This window comes from Branchiostoma belcheri, unplaced genomic scaffold (genome assembly GCF_001625305.1).
Source record: "Branchiostoma belcheri isolate BF01 breed outbred unplaced genomic scaffold, Haploidv18h27 scaffold13, whole genome shotgun sequence".
NCBI lineage: Eukaryota > Metazoa > Chordata > Leptocardii > Amphioxiformes > Branchiostomatidae > Branchiostoma > Branchiostoma belcheri.
This window is the reverse complement of record NW_017802713.1, coordinates 4187577-4211051: the sequence shown is the minus strand read 5'-3', so window position 1 is coordinate 4211051 and position 23475 is coordinate 4187577. Positions and strand designations below refer to the sequence as shown.

Genomic DNA, 23475 nt, shown 5'->3' with positions numbered 1-23475 from the left:
TAATTGTTATGACTTGAAGCCCGGGAGTCAGTTACGTTCTGCCGCTACGGTCCGCGCTCTTCCACCATGTGGACCGTACTACTCCTAACCATCGTCGGCATGGTTCTACAAACAGTTTTCCTTGGTCAAGCGTTGGGAGAGAATTTTAAACTAGCCGTCTACTCTCCGTCGAATTGTGACGACTACCGTTTTTCGAATTCAAACGAAGAGGCGGTTAGGCTGGCGGTTGAAACTGTAAATAACGACACTGCGTTTTGCCCGGGGATGAACATGTCGTACCACATGTACTACACCGGGTGCACGCCGGCAGAAAGACTGGCAACGTTCGTGGCGACAGCGGGAGGCCAGCTAGCGGCAGACGCTTTCATCGGGCCCGTGTCTACGACAGTCTGCACACCCGCAGCACAACTAGCAACAGCCTGGAACAAAGCCATGGTGTCCTGGGGCTGCCTGAAGAGTGAACTGACCAAACTACCCACATTCACGCGTCTAGTTCCCTCGTCGCGCCGTATGGCAGAGGCTGTGGCCGAGGCTATGAAGTATTTCTCTTGGATGCACGCAGCTTTGGTAATAAGCTTGAAGCCATTGTGGAAAGAGTTGGGAGACTATGTATATAAAGCACTGAAGAACGCCGGTCTCAGAGTAGACATTCAACTGTCGGTCAGCAGTGAGACCACGAGTACAGAGATGGTGGAAAAACTGCGAAACATCACGGAAATTCCCGACATCAAGGGTAGGAATTCATTTATTTTATCTTATTTTAGTCGTATTTATTTGTTATGGAATGCTTTAGTTATACATAACGTTTTACGCAATAAGCTATTCACATTTTGTTTCAAATTAAGTACAACAAATTTGAAGAGACTCGACGCTACAGACAGATTGGAAATTATCTTTAGATGCAACAACGTAACCCACAACATAAAATATAGATAAAACATAAAAGACTACATTATTATTAGATAAAATACGGAAACTTATGCCTAGCATAACTCGATTGTAACATTATACCAACGACCTATGCTAGCCCTTATTGCTTTAGTAATCAGGATGCTAAGTTTTATATTCTATACCTCTATTTTGTACAATGTTCAGTAGTTGATGCCACACATTGTACTATGTTCGATTGTTTTTGCGATAAAGTTATTTTTTCACGCGGATTGGGAAAAAGCAATTCTACTTATAGAGGCCCTACCCTGTCAAATACATATAAGATTAGGAGCAATGAAATGAAGTAGAAAGTAACAATATTGACAGGAAAATAAACAACGAAATAAATAACGGTGAAACATGCAGCTAGTAAACAATATCGCAGTACTCGTACATCTAAAGCGACGTGTCTAAAATACAAATAAAAACGATATTAAATATTTGATAGTTACAGTTACAATTGAAGGATAAAGTGGAATTGCCCGCCTCGAGAAGATGTGAACATGTAGTATTGTCGGTGGCATTACTTGGATCAAATGTAGTTCAAATGCATTTGATGAACCTTCAGGACAGCAAAAAATATTTTGGATGAGAAAAACTGCCTGATATTGACATTTACTGCCATTTCTTAGTACATTTCACGTTTTTATTTCATACTTTTAAGTCTGATTAATTTTAATTAATTAATTTAATTAATAAGTAATTTAACGCTTTAAAAGGCGTTTGAAATAGTCCCCAAACAGGCTACCTGAAGTGTCTCTTCGTTATTTTTTGGGTGATACCAATAACTAGTTAGAACCAACCTACGATACAAAACAAGTAACGTGTCAGTGACATCGCATTTTGCCTCACAGATATCAGTATCCTATAAGATATGATTGATTCAACTTACTACATTAAAAGAATGAACAACTAGGAAATTGACTTTGAAAATACAGTTTTTCCGCCATGAAATTGCATTGGATGCCTTTAAAGATGACAACATATTGAGTGTATATAGAGGACAATGTAGAACTAGAAAGTAATGTACAGTAAGAATTTTGCACGTATCAAATTCGAATTTATGACTGCATATAACAACCGCAAGATCTACAATTATGATATCTTGCCCTACGTTCATACAGACCATAATTACCCATATGCCAATGGTGTTGGCTTGCATGTGAATCCTGTATTTGGAGAAACATGTGACAAGGGACCTGTCCCGCGCGTCAGCAGTCAAGTGATTAGCCACAGTAGACCGCGGAAATTCGTCTGAAACCCGATGCCTGTTTCATGCCTGGATCTTTTGAAGAGTCTCAGAGGGCCTCATTACATGTCTGTAGACTACATCCATAGGCCAGCGGGCAGGATCCTGTTGACAAAAACACATTTGACATTGTGAGGAAAAGGTTTGGAAGCCCACAAGGTTAAATACTCAGGGTTATGCAGCGTTAGAACGATACAAAAAGTCATTTCTGGTTTTCTTTACAAAAGTTGAATCAACCCTACTCCTTTGCAAATAGGTGCCATTTAGGAAGTGGAAGTGCCAAAATATGACGCCTTACGAGCGTGTTTAAAAGTTGGAAACACAGCTGTCAGCCATGTTTGTTTACTTCTGCTAGTTTGTGGTGGTACCACAAACTGACTGCGCCTCGTGTGAGCTGTTTTAGCGCCAACCATAAATGTCAAATGTGAGATAATTGCACAAATGTGTTGAAATGTGTGAGTTAATTACAATCAGTCGAAGATATTTTTAATCAATCAAACCATTTCACTTTGGGGCACAAATGATGCCCCTTTGATAAAATAAGCAAGGAAAATTACACTGTACCGCATCAAAATACGTCAGCATTGTATTAGCTGTGGCTACAGATTGAACTCTCTCAATTACTCTACGAAAAGTACAACGGCACTGTTTGAATTGAACAGTAATACTGATTGAATTAAAAGGGGCAACTTTTTGTAGGATTTGTTTTAATAGCGGAGAAAAACAATGGTGCAGAAAACAATAACAACAACAACCTCCACATAAATATACGTACATACACACATACATACATACTCATTCACATACACACACACACACACACATACACAAAACTCATACATACACACACAAAGACATGGACACTCATACACATGCAAACGCACAAGTACACACACACACGCACGCACAGGCATGCATACACGCACACGCATACACCCACATACACAAGTTTACACACACTAACACACACTTACACACATACACAAGTTTACACACACTTACACACACACTTACACACACATGCACACACACACACACGCACACGCTCTCTCTCTCTCACACACACACATATTTCGTAACATCTGCGCTTTAATTCGCTTAATTATATAAAGCAAATTTTAGGTCACTTTTGAAAATGCTGAATGACAATAGAATATGATGCTAAAGCTACATAATATGGCACTTATAATGATACATTAAATGCGAAAAACATTATCGTAAACGTCAAATAAACCCACGCTAAGGCTTTATATAATACATGATTCCTTGATAGAGAGCGACAACCAATTTAACATCTATACCTGCAGCTAAGAATAGAAAAGAGATTTAAGCTGAATATAGTTATGAATGGCGGCTTCGCTGCATGTCTAGTACTTCGCGTTTGGGCATATGCGCTGAAGTCATTATGGAGTGATACAGTCTATTCATGACATCGCCAGATACGAAGAGACAGCTTGGATAGACATCCGTGGAGTGAGTGTTTATCAATGGCTTCTATATTCAGTTTAGACTCTTATGAACAGAAACGGATCAACGCGTGAATAGGAATAGATGGCAAACTGGTGAGAACTCACAGCTAGACTATCAGCACTAAGGACAGGAACGTTCTATAAATCTACTTCTTTCCATAATAGAACTACTCAAACCTGTAATATATGTAACTGCGAACGAGAGGAACATCATAAGAAATTGACAATGTGAATACTATTATAAACCCAATTCGCGTTATTAATGGAAAATTGCTATAATTTCGTAGTGGTAACTGCTGGGAATTTCGTACTTACGGCGTTTGGAAGTTAAGTGATGCCAACATTGGTAAACATGTTATTTAAATGTGGACCTAATTTTCAAAATTTGTGAGAAATAATAGAAAGAAAGTTTATTGCAAATACTTGCACGAGGGCTAATTGCAGTTACAAAACAACATAAGAAAGAAAATACAGTGGTATGTGAGGCTATATCTACGTCTATTCTACAACATACATGGTACTAGTTTTACTGGGTTTGACTTCTTCTTTTTAGGCAATGGAAGACGAATTTACCCACTTCCTCTATGGTATGCGGGTTCTTTGATTCTAGTAGTAAAATTGCTTTTTTGTTGTAGGGAATTGAATAATAGAATAACCTTCTGTTTTAAGATAGGACTGTCATGGTGTGGAGAATATGATCAACTGATATAATTCATGCAAATGAGATATTAATTTCATAGGGATGAGAAAGATATACAATTCGTCATTTGGAAAGGATAACATCATCTGAGATCGTGGACCTCCTTGAACCTACGGCATAACGTGTCAAACACCTGTCAATCAACTTAGGTGAAATCAAATCTCCGCCCACTCACTTTGGAACCAAAACATACAAACCTAGCATGAATTAGGTGCACCCACAGCAATACTTTCGTCCCGGATGTAATAATTAGCCCGCTAGGAGCTATTATTAGGAATTACTAGCACTTGCCGTACTTTGCTATTAGTGGATCGATGATGATAATCTATTCGTACAATGTGAACCAAGCTCCACGCTAAAAATACGCTTCTTTTAATAGAAGTGGGGTGTACCATGGGTTACTGTATCTGTTTTCACCTTTTGAATCAGATATACATTTTTATCTTAATAACTTAATTGTATAGAAGACACGAGTACAAGTACACGGTACATGGTACAAGTCAGGAGGAAGACAATGACACTTATTTTGGTAACATCAAAAGCTGACTGAAAATCATTTACCTTGGACTGATATGCGTAGTTAGGCTGTATTTTATTTTGCTGTATCGTATATCGAATTTATTTTCTTTTTTGTTTGTAGGAACTAATTCTATTCAGTATATGCCTCGCTATGTGTTGTATAATATCATGTATCGGTTACGATACCAGCATACTAGCTATAGCTGCCTGTGCCCCACGTATATTTGCATATATTGTTGCAATTCCAATAAATTAAAATCATATCAAAATTATGATTCACATAAAATTCTGGTCTTCAAGTCAAACAGATAATTTACATCTGTATTTTTCTAATAGAACTGCACTCTAATGGCCAGAAATACGCCAGATTGTCCTTTTAGATATTATATTTATATGTATAGTTATTCTAGCTTGTTTCTGCTCTATTTTCAGTGATAATTCTATGCACAGGATCGCACATGTCCGACAGTTGGGAAGAATCCCTGGTCCTGAACGCCTCGCACCAGCTGGGCTTATCCTCGGGGCGATACGCTTTCATATCCGCGGATCCTTTACTCAACTCCGCGGTCGCAAGTCGATTCCATGCCGCCACCGACTCAACCACAAACCGCACCGCGGACATTTACCGTTCGCTGCTGACTTTATCACCAAGTCCGCCGTCTCAGCTGCAAGAAACAAGTCAAGAAAGTTTAAGAGAAACGAGGAGAATGGTACAAGATGGAGGGATCAAACTCCACGAGGTAATTTCTTTGTCTTCTTTTTTTTTCGTCTGATGTTGGAAGCGTTGGTAAATATCGTTGTGCGTTAGAAAAAGTGTTTGGCATTTTTCACATGGTTGCATCGAGAAATGCAATAATTGTTTTTTTTAAATTTGAAAATGGATAAGATTCTTTGAATTTAATTCGTGAATTTTTAAAATGTCGTCTCTAGAACTTGTTAAGGGTCAACCTTCACCCATCCCTTAGGGCGTCCAGTGCAATTTCAGGGCGACAAAACTGGATTTTTAAAGTACATTTTCTGGTCAATCTTTAAATGTAGTAAGTTGAAGCAACCCTTTCCAATAAATATAAAACATATACCGAGACAAAAAGTCGATGTTGCGGACGTAAAATTGCTGCTTGTTTTGTATCGTAGACTGGTAATAGCTATTTGTCGTAGTTGTACCCACACATAAAGAGATTTTTCAAGTGTTTGGGGGGCTATTTCAAACACTTCAAGTATGAAATGATGACAAAAGTTAAGATTTGGCAGGGAATGTCAATATTAGACACATTTCTTCATCCAGAATATTGTTTTTGTTTTGCCACTCTGAGATTGCAGTGCATGACTTTAACCATCCAAATTTGGTGCCGAGCAGCTTCTTCAGCAAGAAAAAGGTTAATACTGGTCAACCTCCGTGTTATACAATGTAGTAATTATTGTTGGGATGACATATTTTGAGCGCCACTAACAATAGGTGATCGGTATTTTCCATTCAGCTACAACACGAATCACACAAAAGGCAACCACGTTCCCACGTCAATGGCTTGATTACTAGAGTCCTTTTTCAATCACAATGCTGGTTTGCTTTTGTGTGGATGATTCTAAGGACATGAAAGCTCAGTTGGCTGTGGCTAATTTTGTTTGAAGCGGCCCTGATCCAACATAAACGCCATCATAACTGTCTCAAGAGGTTTGTTTTCGCCACATGGTCCGCCATCTTGTATCACTTGTCTTTGTGTAAAGACAAGAGGCGATGATTTTGAAATGCTCTTTGTGTAACACAAGAAACTATAATTTTGAATTGCTTTTTGTGTAACACAAGAAGCCATGATTTAAATCGAATTCTTTTGTGTGACACAAAAAATGAAAATTTTAAAAAGGTCTTTGTGTAAGACAATAAAGGTTGATTTTTTAAACGCCCGTTGCTTCTGGGAAATGAGTTGAGAAGGAATTTACCAGATCTAGCAGTTGCTTTTTCTGTACCTCCATTTTGAATGACGTAATCACTTCGCACCTTTGTATCCTAACCATATTGTTGTGCATTAAACGTTATCATTGTATTGTATTCCCAACGTTTGTAAGCGTAAGAAATCTACGAGAGCTGAAAAAGTGAAACGCAATCTTGCGGTAAAAATGTGTTCATTATCTTTTTCAGTTGTTTACGTTCTCCACCCTGTATGATTCTGTGATCACCATGGCAACGGCGATCAACAACACCATGCCTGGTCACCGCGGTACAGACGGCCTGACCAATGGCACCGCGATAACAAGGCGCATGCGCGAGGTGGAGTTTGAGGGGTTGTCAGGAAGGGTGTCGTTTGACCAATCAGGGGAGCGGATGTTCAACTTCGCCCTGATGCAGCATCCAATGGACGGCGGGAGTCCAGAAACGTTAATTATGGTTTGTACTCCTACTTTTGTCAATTGCAAATGTACAGAAAATTTCCTTACAAGAAATAGAATTATGGATTGTCTTGACCTTCAGGCTCACTCCATTTCCTACGTCTGACCTGTTGACCTCCTGTCATTCTACCCGCCAATCTTTCCTACCCACTTGCTAGCAACTTACCCTCAAGATAACCCCATTTCCTATGTCTTATCTTTTGACCTCCTCTCATTCTGCCTGTCAATCTTCTCCTACCCACGTGCTGTCAACCTACTCTGTACGGAGAGACAAACAAACCCAAGACTTAGTATGAAAGTTCATCTGTGTTGGTATACTTCATTATGACAAAAAGGACTAAACGTTCTTGCCAAATCTGAAACACGTGATTGCAGCAGGGGGTCGTACGTGTCAGATAACCTGTGTCGCCCCCCGTCTCTGTTCAGTGTTGGACGGTTGGCCCGAATGTACATCGCCTCCTTTACTCCTTTCGCAAAGAAATCTGGTTCTGAGTCCAGAATTTTCACAAACCCACAGCTTACCCACCCAAAACAACACTTTCCCCAGTGCACAGTTTCTAGTTTAGTTATGTACTATCATTTAAAAAGAATTGATTGCTAATTAATTTCATCTCGAAGATAAACAAATGTCAATCTTTCTCTCTTTAAGTTGGAAGCGTCATACCTGGATGGCAGTACCCTGCAGTACCGGGGTGTTCAGCAAGATGGAGTTCTTGAGACGGTACTTCTGCCTGGACCGGACCCAGCCTGCAAGTTTGAAGGATATTGTGAAGACCCTACAAGTATGCAAATTTCTCAATTTTGCTTCATACTTTGACAAGTACTTTTCTTCAGAATTACATTCATGTAATTCCCATCCACTACCAAACTATGGCTGTTGGCTAGCCTGTATGGTATTACGGCTACATAATCAAATTATCAAATGCGAGCTGCTAATTGGTCAATCCATTCTTACTCTGATTACCTTACCTTACATTACTTGTTTTATCTCCCCTCTCCCCAGGCAATAACAGTGTTGTGGTGGTGGGGATCCTGGTCGGTGTCTTTCTGACAGTCCTAGCCTGCGTGGCCTCAGCAATACTTTTCAGGTGATACCCTTAGCAAACCAACCGTTACTGAAATATTACAGGAAAAATACAGTAATGATTCAATACTGAGAGCATTCGCAGAAGGAATTGTTTTTGCTCTGTTTCTTCTTCTTCTTCCCCAAACCGGTAAGGTCTATGACGTGACCTGAACCAGTCGACCGTCACCATGGTAACTGGTGCTGTAGTAGACAAGATGTGGTGTGGGGGCTACATTATGTAGCAAGGGGCTGGTCACCATATAAGATTTCATTGATATGTAACATTCATAACAATTAGGCCTCTTTGATTTGTTACATTTCTTAACATACTATAGGCACATTTAGATTGTATAAAATTCTTAACATAGGCACCTTTAATTTGTAACATGTGTTTTCTATGTGGTTTGCAGTAAGCTGTATATGAAGAGCCAGATGAGAGACAGTAAGCTGGTCTTGGTGGTGGGAGACTTGGTGTTCGTCAACAGAAACTCCACCAAAAACAGCAGAAATGTATGTAAAGCTGGGAGGGTGGCCTGGGATTGATGTGTAGAATTGTTTTGGGTGGCTGAGTTGTTTGTTTATGTGTGTGTGTGTCTGTTCAAACAGCAACAGTTGAATGGAGGGCGGGTGGTAATTTTGACAGCTTATTGGAAGAGAGAAGTATGCAGTGTGGAATCGAGTGGGCAGTATGTGGAGAAATTCAGGAAGTAAAAATGTACATTGAATTACATCATAAAATCATCTTCACAGTTTACAATCAGGACCCCCCTAAACTTTTCAGAGGTCTGTGATCTCGAAGGTCGCAAAAAACTCCAATAACTTTTCCGAGATCAGTGAACTTGAAGGCCGAATAAACCAAAAACACTTCCTTGGAATGGAATTCTGAAATCTTGCTTTATATTGCCTTCCCCACAGGACCTGCACTGGCAGGGATTGAGAGCACCAAGTCTCGCCCTCAGTACCGCACAGAGGAGCGCGGGCTCGGAATGTGGCGACGGTAATTCACCAGTAGCGAGATATAATGTAAGGAAAACTGTAGTTTCAAATGTCATTAGTTCATTCCTATTACGAATTATGAGGTGTAATATTTCAATGATAAGTGAACCAATGTCTTGTTACGTTTCATTGCTTTTTCCTTGGACAGTTGGACAGATCAGTATGGTTTAAACTTCAAAGTGTTCAGGTTGAGTAAATTTACGAGTGTAGGAGTTATTGTTAAATTTTGTTGTAACTTGTACTTCATTTCCTGATCACCAGGGGGAGCTAGTATGGCTGAAGAGGATGCATCTGCGTGATCTGGGGGCAAACAGCAGGGTTATGAAGGTGCTCAAACAGGTGGGAAAATTTGCTTTTTTTAAGTGCACAATATCAATTCTGTTTTCAAATCTGTAGCTTATTGCAACATTTGGTACCCATTGATTGACAGGGTATGTCCTGGGTGGTAGTATGTGGTATAAGGTTGTCAGAAAAGTGTACTGTGTGATCATGGTATGAAACATGGTGTAATACAGTATTGAGTTACATCATATAATCATATTAGTAAACTATTCTATGGTGTAATGCAATTGGGTATTTCCCCATGATCATACAATCCACTTCCAATACATTCCCAAAAACCCTAAAATACTTCTGGAAAGTCTGAGTCCTCTATTTCTTATTTAAACATGTACTAAGTCTTGTGAATGCAGAAAGTCTAAATCCAATGCGATGCTTAATTGTCTGTCCCAACAGATGCGTGACCTGCACAGTGAAAACTTGAATCCGTTCATGGGCTGCTACACAGAACCCGGGAACCAGGGGATCGTTACTGAACACTGCTCCAGGGGGAGCCTAGAGGTAAGGCAGTACTGGTTTGATTAATACAAAATACATCATCTGGGCATTTAGAACGCGTGCAAAAAAGTTGCAAATGTGAAAATGAAGTTAAATGTGCAAAACTTAATTTATAACTTCATTTTCACATATTCAGCTCTTTGCACGCTTTCATTAGTTATAAATGCCCAGAGGATCTAGTTGCATGTAAGTGAATTCAATTAATCATTCTGTAAAAATATTTAGGGATTTCTCTTCGACAAAATTATATGTATTGAAAATTCATTTACTCGATAAATGTATCAACATTGTGAATGGTCCGAACTGCTCACTTTTTAACTTAGTGCACGGTCATATTCATCACTCGCTCATTCACTGTCCGGCATAGGTCGTTATGATTTTGATGCCATAGCATTTTCAAAAAGGCTGTGACTAAACTGATTGCCAAAAAATGATCTTAGGCTGTTGTATTTTCAATACCTGAATTACGTACAGCACATGCACCACTGTTACCAAAGTTACCCTTAGTTTGTGATGGTACGACAGTTGTACAGCAAATGTTACCACGCTCTAAGCATGGTTTTGAAATACAAGAGAGCCTTTCTTGTTGTAGGATCTGATCCGTAATGAAGAGATGCAGCTGGACTGGGTGGTGAAACAGTCCTTATTGACGGATCTGGTCAGGGTGAGTAAAAAAAAACATCCAAACTTCTGATTGACAGTGTTGCGATCCGGTATATGCCCTGTGCTGTACCTATTATCATAGTCCCCGGGAATGTGTACTGTATAATAATTGTATGAAAAATAGAGCATGTTGTAATTATAGTGGAGCAAATTATGTCATACAACCGTATTAAGTGATGATCCATTCTATAATGAAGTTATTCAACCCTATATCTACTTATCAGAAGTTTAAAATCACCTCTTGATTTAGTCCAGACCCCTTTACCGCTGCGCCAGCTCAGACTAGTCTGGACCCCTGCGCCGGACCAGTTCGGACTAGTTCCGACCCGCTCAGACTAGTCCGGGCCCCTTTACCGCTGCGCAGGACCAGCTCGGACTAGCTCCGACTAGTTCAGACTAGTCCGATCCCTTTACCGCTGCGCCGGACCAGCTCGGACTAGTCCCGGCCCGCTCAGACTAGTCCGGACCCCTTTACCGCTGTGCCGGACCAGCTCGGACTAGTCCGGACCCACTCAGACTAGTCCGGACCCCTTTACCGCATTCGCCTTTATATGAATATTGTTTACCTTGATTTTAACCTTCAACAACGTATCTACATGTTTGTTCTCTCAGGGCATGAAGTACCTCCACAACAGTACCATCCAGGTTCACGGCAGGCTGAACTCTCGGAACTGTCTGATCGACAGCCGCTTCGTCCTGAAGATCTCCGACTACGGTCTACCCGACCTGCTGGCGACACAGAAGGAGAGCCGCAAGGAACAGAAGGAAACAGAAAGCAGGGCAAAAGGTACTTTTCACCTTCGTCAGAAGGTTGTGTGTGTTATCTTTATGATATTTTGTAGGTAGAATGAGGTTGGGAAAAGGAAGGTCAAGGTCAATTTTGGATACTCTAGCGATTTTATAATATACTGCAGCGGGGTACATGGGTATGATACATTTTTGTATCTCGTGCTGTGGACATGCTATGCTCTTGATTATCAAGTGGGACATAGATGCCTGGGCAATAAGTATCTTGTGTGGTTTTAAGCGAAATAGCAGCATTTTTTGGAGCTGCTGTGGTCATTTTTATGACGGAATGTGACTGGACGAGAAAAATTTTGATGTTGTAGATTTTTTATACATGACGAAGGTATGAGATCATCGACCTCTTGTTCTTAAAGAAATATTTTTGTCGTTAAAACTTCGATTTTGTAATTGGCTTATCCGATCTCCTGGTGACACAGAAGGAGAACCGCAAGGAACAAGGGAACAGAAAGCAGGGCAAAGAGTACTTGCTGTATATGTCGATGATACGAGCGTTAGACACTGAGGTAATGAGATACTTAAAAACATTAACGGTTCTTGGTCGCAAATGTGCTGATGTTGACACATTGGCGTACTAAATTTGTAGGGTGTTTATGGCACCCAGTAAGACAATTATCCCAAGAGGCTCGGTGGGCGTCACTCCACCGTACATGGTGGGGAAGTCGTGTTAAGTGTCGGGCCACGGTGAGTAACGCGGTGAGTCCAACGCTCTGACCGTTGCGCCACCGGCGCCACTAATGAGATACTCAATACAGCAGTGTGACCTGTGTGATGACCAGCCATTTCCTAAAGTTATCCACATGAGCTCCAAAAAAAGTTTCATGGAATAATCCGAACACGTTTCATGTGCGTTGGGTGTGCCGCTTTCGAAATTTGGAATTCAAACCAGATTTGGACGTTGGAGTTGCTACAATTTTTTCTTTAGTGACACCAATTTTTCGCATTGAAATGTGTGTTTTCTTGGATGAGTATCACCTCAAATAAAATGCAACACTCCCTTGGGGCACTATGGAAGATACCTAATACACTATGTAGGTTAGTTTAAGCCTTAATTAGTTCCAACACAAAACAAACACTCACTGTGAATTTTCAGTCGAACACGCCAACCTTCATCAGATGTATGATCCATGAAACCTTGTAGTGTTCTAGATTTGTAAGACTTAGGTGTAGCATTCTAACTGCTGTTACGTTCTGCAGACCTCCTGTGGACTGCCCCAGAGCTGCTGAGAGACCCTGTCCTGAGGAAGGCGGGCACACAGAAGGGAGACGTGTACAGTTTCGCCATTATCTGTCAGGAGATCATCCTCAGGGGACCGCCGTTCTGCATGCTCAGCCTCTCCGCTCAAGGTGACGAGACGACACATGTCAATCATTGTTGAAAAATGTCTCCGCCCCTGAGGTGTTGCCAGAAATGATTATGCCATGGTTCACGCCATGCCATTTAGATAAGGCTTGGAATGGAACATGACATAATGATTATCATGTCTTTTTGGCGAGACCTCAGGAGCGGAGACACTATTTTAGATAGAACAGTGCACTTGAAAGCTATTACTTCATTTGTAACCCTTTCTGTAGTCGTACTGGGTTTCATGATAATGCATGATAATCCTATGGGAGAAGCCAGTTAATATTTTGTGTTTTAATTTTGTCATATCTTTTGTGTTTGAGTTTTTCAGTACTCTTACAGTGCTGACTGTATGACTTGGTTATGCAATGCTTTAATCCTGATACAATTATAAACGATTGGTTTCATAAAATCATTATCTATCCGAAAATAACACACTCCTCTTGACTTTAGTAGAGGTCTTTTATAAGAGTTAATGATATTACATGTATACAGAGATCATAGCCAAGGTGAAGAAGCCCCCTCCCCTGTGCCGGCCGTCAGTCACAGCTAGCTCCGCCCCTCAGGACTTCATTAACATGATGAAGCAGTGCTGGACAGAGTTACCCGACATGCGCACAGACTTCAACCAACTGTATGAAGAGCTCAAAATCATCAACAAGGTATGTACACTAGCCTCCTTCGCACTCTTGTTGGGCGTCGGCGTTATTTTTTTCTGTGAGCGACGCGAGTAATATGCCGCCGCGAGGGACGATTGTTGGAGCGCGAATCCTTCTCTCCGCGGCAAAAACTCCCTCGGCAGCAAATCGTCCCTCGCGGCGGCATATTACTCGTGTCGCTCACAGAAAAAAATAAAGCCGACGCCCAACAAGACTGCAAAGGGGGCTATAAGGACACAACGTAAAAGTAAAAGGTAAAGGTAGTCCTGTATGGCCGGGCCTTTTGAGGCCATACAGTGGTAGTGGGTTGATCCACGATGTCTAGGCCATGGGTATTGGAAGGAAGAGCCCGTCTTCTCTCACTGCCTTTTACAGCCCCAACCAAAATCAGGTACCCATTTCGCACATCGGGGACAGTCGTAATGTCTGGCCTGGAATGCCATTAGCACTGAACCAACCTCTCAAGCATGTCGGTTAGCCTAGGCAAACGGCCATTCGATGTACACAACATAACTATTAGATTTTCTTTAAAATGCTTAATATTAATGGAGGAAAATTACCACCTAGGATGAGAAGGTAGGCTGGCATGATAGGGCTATTGGTTGACATATGTCTAATGGCCTGTTCTATTCCTCTGAAGATCACAAACTAAAGGCATTCTTGGATCATGGAGCAGTGTAGCTGTTCTCTTGCGGATGATGACAGTCTTTTTGTCCTTGTTGGTGGCTGTTTCTGTCACAGTCTGTTTAAAAAATTCCACTACATCAAAGTCGTATACGACAACCTACAACAAATGTGATCATGACATATAAGTGGCAAGCCTGATACAAAACAATGACTGAATATTGGAAACTGTAACATTTTAAATCGGACGCATGCCTGATATTTCCTTATCAGGGGAACAAGATAAACATCGTGGACAACATGTTTAAGATGCTGGAGCAGTACTCCTCTAATCTGGAGGACATGATCCAGGAGAGGACCAAGGCACTGGACGAGGAGAAGAAAAAGACCGAGGAGCTACTGAGTCAGATGCTGCCAAGGTAAGTAAGGAACTAACAAATCAATTATAAAGGTAGCATCCTGTGTTTGTGTGTTTGTGTGTGTGTGTTTGTCTTTGTGTAAATGTGTGTGTGTGTATGTGTGTGTGTGTGTGTGTGCGTGTGTGGAAAATGTAAAAAGTAGTGTTGTACAAATACTGTAACATTGGGTCTTCTCAAACACAAAAAAATGGCTTAACATCCCATTCGGGAGGACGTCCTTTTTAGTCCTGTTAGACATTTTTACAGTCAAGTAGGAAAGCAGAGAAAGTTCCTTTTCCAGGGGCACACCATTTAGGATGCCTAAGGATTCGATCCCAGAACCTTTAGATTCAAGTCACGAACTCCAACGACGAGAACACCTTGCCACACATGAAGTTTACGCCTTTCATCCTTTGACTAGCATGGCCTCTTTGTTAAAAGGAGGATGTTATACTATTATGTTCTTTAACCCGTGTAGTTCTGTGGCTGACAACCTGAAGCGGGGACTGCCGGTTAAACCCGAAGCTTTCACAGAGACGACGATCTACTTCAGCGACATTGTCGGCTTCACCACCATCTCCGCCATGTCTGAACCCATGCAGGTCGTGGACCTACTGAACGACCTCTATACGACCTTCGACGACGTCATACGGAACTACGATGTTTATAAGGTCAGGAACCCGTTACAGAGCGTACTAGAATGCTAGTACTTAAACGTTAACAATCCATTGCATGCAGAATCAACAAGTCAAATTGGTGTGGCCTAATACTGCAATATATGTAATCACTTAAAGTATGATGTGTTCCTTTCGTGTTTTTGAGGTACTGCTATACTATACTATGGTTGAATTTTGGATTTGCTCTGTCCTTAGTGCTGAAGACTGGCTGTTAGGGTAGGTTTTCTCTCCAGTGGAAATACTATCACAAGAGTCATTTGAGTTCAAATATAAATTAATGTGAGATTGGAATTATTGTTAAACATGATAGACATTTCATATCCTGAGACATCTGGTATTACATCATGGTATATATTTCATACCATGATTACACATTATACACATTCCTGGCAACCTCATACGACATCCTATATATAGCTACCACCCTGGGCATATCGGGTCACCCTGTCAATCAACTGGAATCCAACCTCCACCCACACCTTCCAATCCTTACTTCGTAGTATGAGATAATTGTATAGATAAATCTCCAATGATCCAGAGCTACCCAAAAGAATACTTCCATCCCGGAAATAACATGTGCATTAGAGAAAATGCACGTGAAAAATGAGCCCATTCCTGACATCCGCTTGGAGTTAACAAACATATAACATACGTATACTGTTAAACTGTTTCAGGTTGAGACGATCGGCGATGCCTACATGGTTGTGTCTGGTCTCCCCGTGCGGAACGGGAACAGGCACGCGGGGGAGATTGCCACCATGTCCCTGGACATCCTCCACGCGTCCGGCCTGTTCACCATCAGACACATGCCGGACGTACCGCTCAGGATACGGATCGGCTTACACTCAGGTATCCAGACTGTCATGTTTAGTATGTATGGGCCCTGTCACACTTTTGCGAATCGTCTTGCGTATGAGTTGCGTACGGGAATTGTTTTTCATACGAAGCCGTACGCAAACTACACACTTCATATGCATCTCAGTCGTTTTGTGTAAGTTTTGTGAACGCCGGCATACGCACAGCACACGCACCGCCCGGCCCAGTACGCAGCGTAGTTTTGAGAATGCCCAAAACTACGCTGCGTACGCTGTTACGCAGGTCATTCGTTTTTAATCCGCAATGCATCGGTCAAGCACGGTATGAGTACGCTATGTGTTCGTGGGGGACACGCGGCCCATACGCTGGTCTGCACCTGGAACTGCATGAATAACTCTAACATTTAAGTGTGATCCTTCTGCAATAATGATTTTTCAATGGATTATAACTCACCTAAGTCATAATAGAGCAATGCATAGTGTTCCGCATAATGTTGGCGCATAATGTTGGTGCATAATACTTACTGTTAATATCGAAACTTATTTTCGTGGTTATTGCGCTGGCATCTTTCGATGTTAATTCACAACACCTAGAGTATGTATTTTCAATGTATCACTACAGAATTACAGAATTATTTCCAACTTGAATTTAGAACACCGCATCTTATTTTCCTTTATAATGCACATTAAAGTAAATTAATTTACCACGAAAGTAAATAAAGAGAGTGTACTGTACTGTTCAGTAGACAGATGTCTCGTGACTGGTCTTGTCTCTTTGTTAGATGTTGTTGTAATGTGACGTTGCTGTAAGCCTGTGTGCAAAGTGTGCCGTGCAGTGTACAGACTTTTGGGGTAAGTCTTGATGTTTGTACATTTCCCGTGCTTTCTTTTAGTATGGTGTTAGTGTCACCAGTGTTTAAGCCAGCGTCTGTCCTCGGTCATTTTATTGAATTTTGCTTGATCCGCCATCTTTTTCAGACAAAGAAATGCCTTCCCAAACAATCAAGCTTTTGTAATTTTTCACTAAAACAGATGTCATTAAACTAAGCTTTACGTCTACCAAAATGCAGGAAAAAGTATTTCAGAGGGATTTAAAAAAAGGTGAGCATGCCCCAGGACCCTCCTAAGATCGTGCCTTCAGCTCTTAACATGTTGAGATTATGAAAAAAATAGGACGGCTAGAACACAGGTGTCATCGATTTTACTTGTCTATTCTATGGCACAATCAGTACATGCGTGCACACATGTATTACTATTATGTATAGTCCATGATCATGAATGTTAACGTTAACCTGTACCTGACTAGGTCCTGTAGTGGCCGGGGTTGTCGGCATCACCATGCCGCGGTACTGCCTGTTCGGAGATACCGTCAACACGGCGTCACGGATGGAATCTACGGGGATGCGTGAGTGTTACACTATACTAAACAACAAGATTTCAGATGTAAAGTGCTAGAGAAAATTGCAAGTTATTAGGTCTGTACTCGCCCTTGATAAGTAACGGTTAAGCCCGGACGGAATAGAATATCTAGGTCAGAGAAGGCATTCCAGAGGGGTAGGGGGGAGTCCGTCACAGGGTTGCGGAGAGGGGATACGTGCAATAAATAGCTGGCAACTTGCACTGAGTCTCCCGCTTCTTCAATTGGAAAAGAACACTCTAACATCAGACTTTGGGGTAGTATTTTTGTTTTTTTGTGACCTTCAAGTTCGCCCTATTTCCTGTGTCTTACTTAGGAAACTCCTGCTGCCAAACTACTCGGACATTTTTTTGGACAAATATTAAAGACATATCTTAGCTAGACACTAGAGATGATATGGCTTGTTGCATCCCTACTACCATGTATGATCATTATCATCTACACTTGCACACAATGTCATGCTATCCTAAAATGATTAGGTCCATTATATTTTTGCCCTGTTGCTTCATCTTTTTTCTGGAAAAAATCCCAAAACCAATCAATTAAATTGGTATGGCATAACAAAAAATATAGCCTCTACTAGGCTTCGGGAGGCGTCTGGAAAGAGTAAAAATCGGCCAAATAGAGAGATAAACATACCAGAGGCAAAATGTTCTCTCCCAGCAGACAAACTCTCCTGGCATGTTATCTCTCTATTTGGCCGATTTCTACTCTTTCCAGCCGCCTCCTGAAGCCTGGTAGAGGCTAGCATAACAATACAATTTATTTTCAGCCTTCCGGATACACATGAGCCAGTCTACCATGTCCTTACTACACCAGCTGGGGGAGTATAAATACGAGCCTCGAGGAAAAGTACTACTGAAGGTATAATAAGGCCACACCAATCTACCATGTTATGTAATAAGTCATACACAGTCATACACATAGTCACATTATCTTACCTGTTGAACTGTGACCCAAATACTTCAAAATTTGACTCTTGTTTGATGCTTTTTCCACTGGTAAGAAAAATTCCCCTAACAACCAGCCTTCAGCACCAAGGAAAGAGCCAATCCAAAATTCAACCGTTTACCAGTACCTCAGAAACATGCAGCATCGGGCCACACCTAATCAAGTAATTTTTTCTTGGCCTTAAAAATACTTCAAAGCAATCAACTTTCGACATAATTTTGTAGGTATTTCAAAACCTTTGTGCAGCTACATATCTGTTGAATGTAGTAAAATTTTAAGAAATTGACGTACATAAGCCAGGGTCAGATTTACCCTACAGTACAGGACGTCACACAATGTTACATCTCAAGTATATACACAAACATCATTTAAGGCTTGAAAGTTGCCATAATATTATTTACCTTTTTCTGTAATTTTCCTGATTCTTTAATTTTAAAACCATGTGACAGGGTAAAGGTCACAGAACAACGTACTGGCTGACGGGAAAGGAAAACTACAACAAAGAGCTGCCCGACCCCGGGACGGACACGTGAGTTTGCTCCTTTTTATAGCCTCACCACTACCTGGTGAAGTCACTGCGTGACAGTTCTAAATAGAGCACTGGTTCTACCAAGTATGTTCTATCACAGAATGGCCTTTGTTCTACATGTTCCAACAGCAGAAGGCGTTTGAAGATTGCATTGCTGCATGCATGGGGGTATAGACTATTAGAACACTTTAAATTTACGACAGGGGTGCTTTAGGAACAATCCATTTGTCAAGGAGGGGTGATAGGTCTATTTTTGGTATGGGGGATGTGGTGAAGCCATTTGCTGCATTTGCTTCAGGGCAAATGTCGGCCTTTCTAGTTCTATCTGGTTCTACTGAAAAGTTAGAAACTTTACAAAACCATAAAAAGTTCACCCGTAAACTACATGACTTACCTACTGTGTATTCTTCTTTTCCCAACTCACATGCAGTGGAGAGAACCATGGGTAAGTACTGTCATTTCCGGAATTTTCACCTGTGTGCTTAAAGGCAACACAATTTCAAGGCCAAATGCCAATTTTCTGATGCTTTAAAAAAATGTAGCAAGTTAAACCAAACCTATTCTATAACTTATGTCTTATAAATGCAAGGCAAAATAGTGATGTCACTGACTGAAAACAGTTGCTTGTTTTGTACCGTATCGGTTCTACGTTTTCATGGGTGATACCAAAAAAGAGACACCTCCCGAACCTTGTTTTGGGCCTATTTAAACGCTTCAAGTATGAAACAATGAATAGAAGACCAAAATGTGCTAAAAATGGCAGAAAATGCCAATATCATAAAGATTTTCTCACCCAAAAGAATTTTTGTTTTGCCCCTCTGAAATTAAATAGGATTCCTCTAAAATCGTCCGTAAATATCTTGTGAAGACCTGTATAAACATATAAAAAGTTCTGTTTACTGTAAATTGCGTATTAGGACATGCATATGTTTCTGAAGAAGCAAAGCATCAAATGTAAAAGAATATGTATGGTAAAATTTTGTCAGACCCTATTAAAAAGTTTCAATGACCCCTTTAGGGGTAGAATGATCACAACTATTTTGGACAAACCAAACGACCCAAAAGAATGGACCATATGCCAACATCCTTTTTCAATTATTATGTGTTTTTAATACCATGTGTAAGGATTATTATAATCATGTCTCTGGATTCACTATATATGTTTATGGATGCTTAAGACTTCAATCATGTAACCTGTATCTTCAAAACGTTACATTTTGTCTTCTCTCATGATCTCATGAAAAGTGGGAATTTCATCAACAAAGGTTCAAACAAACAAACAAACAAACAAACAAACAAAGAAACAAACAATCATTTAGGGGCTGTATATGCTGTGTGCCGTGTTGAACTTAATTATATTTTTACTTTTTCCTACACCCACAGTCTCGACGTCGTGCTCAGCGCAGACCAGATGACTCGCCCGTGGTCCGTCAACAAAAACAACGATAACACAGAACCGAGTCCCAACAACCAAAGTCACACAGAGCACACACAAGTACAGAAGCTTCATATAGAAGACATCACGGAAGAAACACTAACGGAAATAACAAACAACCAAACACAAGATGAAAATACTCAAGCCGACCAAAGTGTTGTGAAAGTTAATACAAACACGGTAGAACCTATAAGTAAGTGTTCCAAATGCACAACTGAAAACGTCTGTGACAGATGCAAGAATTTGGACCCGATTGAAGAAGAAGTTGAAAAATTGAAGAATGTTTTGACGAGAGGAGAGAGCAAGACGTTTAATAAAACCGGCTCGGACCAAGATGGCGACCCCGATAACCAGCGGAACTCCTACTCCAGTGGGGACAGCACGGACTCTGGAATAGCCGCAGGAAAATCTGCTCAAACGTCGATAGACATGGGCTGAAATGTCGCTTTTTGGCAACACCTGAGGGGTGGACGCTATTTTTGCAGTGACCAAATTAAAAAGAGTGCAACGAAAACTGCATTATGCTGGACCAGTTGATCGTCGGTTTTATGAATGTGACTTGGAGAAGTTTTACTGAATACGTACAAAATGTATGTTGAATTGTTGCAGCACCTTACTCACCTTGTACTTTAGAAAACTTATGACAAGAACAAACTACATGTAACTTGGCAATAAAATAGAACCTGACCAAATATGGCCGACATAAGATTGTAAACATAGATTTATAGACAACAAACTTTCCGAGGTTAGGAGAACCTGCCACTGCAATGTCTGCACCGGCAAAACCCTCTGTGACTCTTACCCTAGCCACTATAGATACACCAAGTACGTCACTATAGTAAAAGGGGTGTACGGAAAGTGCAAAATCGAGTGGAAAGAATTGAAAAGGAGCAAAATGGAGAGAAAGGTTAATATGTGTACATCTATATTTATATATTGATACATAATTAGATTAGTTTGCCATGGCAATACAAATGAATTTTCTAGACCAGGAAACTAACAGGGTAATTCTCAAAGTGTTCCTTCCTTCAGCCATTCACCAATTTCACACTTCTCATAATGCTTAGTAAAGATCACGGATATGACGTATGACCACCCCTCCCCCTTCCTCGATGTAATATTTCCAACAGTTCTATCGAAAAACTGGTCGACGATATTGTTTTGAATTATCTATCTAGTATAAAGCGCATGCCATAATTACATTTTTGTTGGAATTAGAGAAAATGATGTACCTTCTATCGTTCCACCTTCTACCGAAGACTCTCCTACTCACACGGTCGCATTACGTATATTCTCTTCTTACGTCATATTCCATCCATTTACGGGATCTTTACTAGGCATTATAGGAAATGTGAAATTGGTGAATAGACCCTTTAATGAATGCCATTGCATGCTGGGAGATGTGGGGCATTATGGGTAGCACGAGAGGCAAACAACATAATCACCGCGACAACACAAACTGGGTGCAATACGCTTGTGTTGAAAACATGTTGTAATAGGAATGATTTTGTTTTTGCTGCGAGTGCTTTCCCATAGTGCTCAGTGTCTCCCAGCATGCAACGGGGTCTATGATCTATGAAAGGATGTCGGGCATCTATATGTGTGTATACCATTATAGATGATGATGTATTAGATGAACAACAACATTATAAGTCAGTAACTGATAAAAACACACCTGTTTCATTTTAATGTAAAGAAGTGTGTTGTAAGTGTAATTATTAAGTACATGTAAGCATTATCATATGTGTTAGAGGCATCTATTTTGTCATATTTGTGAAATTACATCAGGGCTGGAAATACTGGGTAATTAATTCACTTTCATGCACCAAAATAGAACTGTGCATCTATCTAACTTTGGATGCACCGATGCAGCTAGATATTTGTGTAGGATTATGTATATTAAGGTTTAATGTACCGTCTAGTATACGTACAGCATATGGTTGAAATTTAAGTGTAAAAAAATATGAAACCTTTATTCAAAATCAAGTCAGCTAATTGAAAAAGGAGTTTCAGACTCAAGTTCTGAATAGAGGATGTAACGGGTTTAATTATGTTTTTTGACATTTTATTTTATCTTAATAAATGAACAAGGTAATATACACACTTTTGATACGATTTCTGCATGGTCCAGTCGTCTTATGTAATAGCTATAGATGGCTATAGCTGCCAGATGAAAAATGGAATACTGGCAGTCTAGATATAACTTAAGGGCAACATCAGGTGTAAATGCTGCATGCCTTTTTTCAATGGAATCACATTGACTTTTTCAGAAATTGTGAAAGGCTGATGCCTTTGAGCAATGCATAACAAAATAAAAACCATGTCAACACAAGTGAACTTTGAGTGGAGGGAAAGAACACATGATTCGCGCCACTCCCACTGTTAGTAAATGTATTTCTGTTGTACTCACTCGGTGGTTTTATTCAATGGTTTAGCAACTGATAAGGCCTTATCAGATCTTATAACGCCACCGATAAACAGACGGGTCATTAACGCTAATATCATTTAGCCTATGCAAACTGACACAGTTATAAGAGAGAAAATGTCATAACGATACTTTAAAGATATAAAAAAAGGTACAGTCAATTTCCCTATCGCCCCGTCCGCTTGCCGCTGGTTGCTGTCTGTGGCATGCACGATCTTCCGACTCTCAGGACCTAAAGCCTCGGTCACAACCCGCCGTGCGTGCTTTTTGTCCGTACGTTTTTTGGGATGCCACGTCTGCTACGTTTTTCTGAAAACGTGGCGGCGAAGGAATGGCATGAGCAGTATGACCAACGCACGTCACTCGCACGGTTGCGCAAGTATGTGGGCTGTATAACGTAACACCTCGGGGCGGGTCATTAACCTGAATAAGTGACCAATTTATCAACTGAAATCCAAAATTAAAATTTGTTCGAAATGTAATGTCATTAACTTAAACATATATTCATACAATCTAATGTGTACTAAATTACTTTTCTTTGTCAAAGGTCGTTTTTCTCAACACCAATTATAAAGAAATGTG

At 40.6% G+C, this 23475-nt stretch overlaps 1 protein-coding gene across 1 annotated transcript; it reads left to right on the top strand.

The window, feature by feature from the left end:
• The first annotated feature begins 270 nt into the window (after positions 1 to 270).
• Positions 271 to 20937, top strand: LOC109463744 (retinal guanylyl cyclase 2-like). Its single transcript, XM_019760591.1, has 19 exons — positions 271 to 567; positions 7005 to 7250; positions 7902 to 8034; positions 8256 to 8340; positions 8729 to 8760; positions 9234 to 9315; positions 10007 to 10154; positions 10744 to 10815; positions 11427 to 11601; positions 12816 to 12965; positions 13459 to 13625; positions 14520 to 14665; positions 15123 to 15315; positions 15996 to 16170; positions 17443 to 17541; positions 18326 to 18417; positions 18954 to 19033; positions 19464 to 19478; positions 20417 to 20937. The coding sequence occupies exons 1-19, from the start codon at positions 271 to 273 to the stop codon at positions 20904 to 20906; spliced, it is 2877 nt and encodes a 958-aa protein (XP_019616150.1). The 3' UTR covers positions 20907 to 20937.
• Positions 20938 to 23475: the final 2538 nt, after the last annotated feature.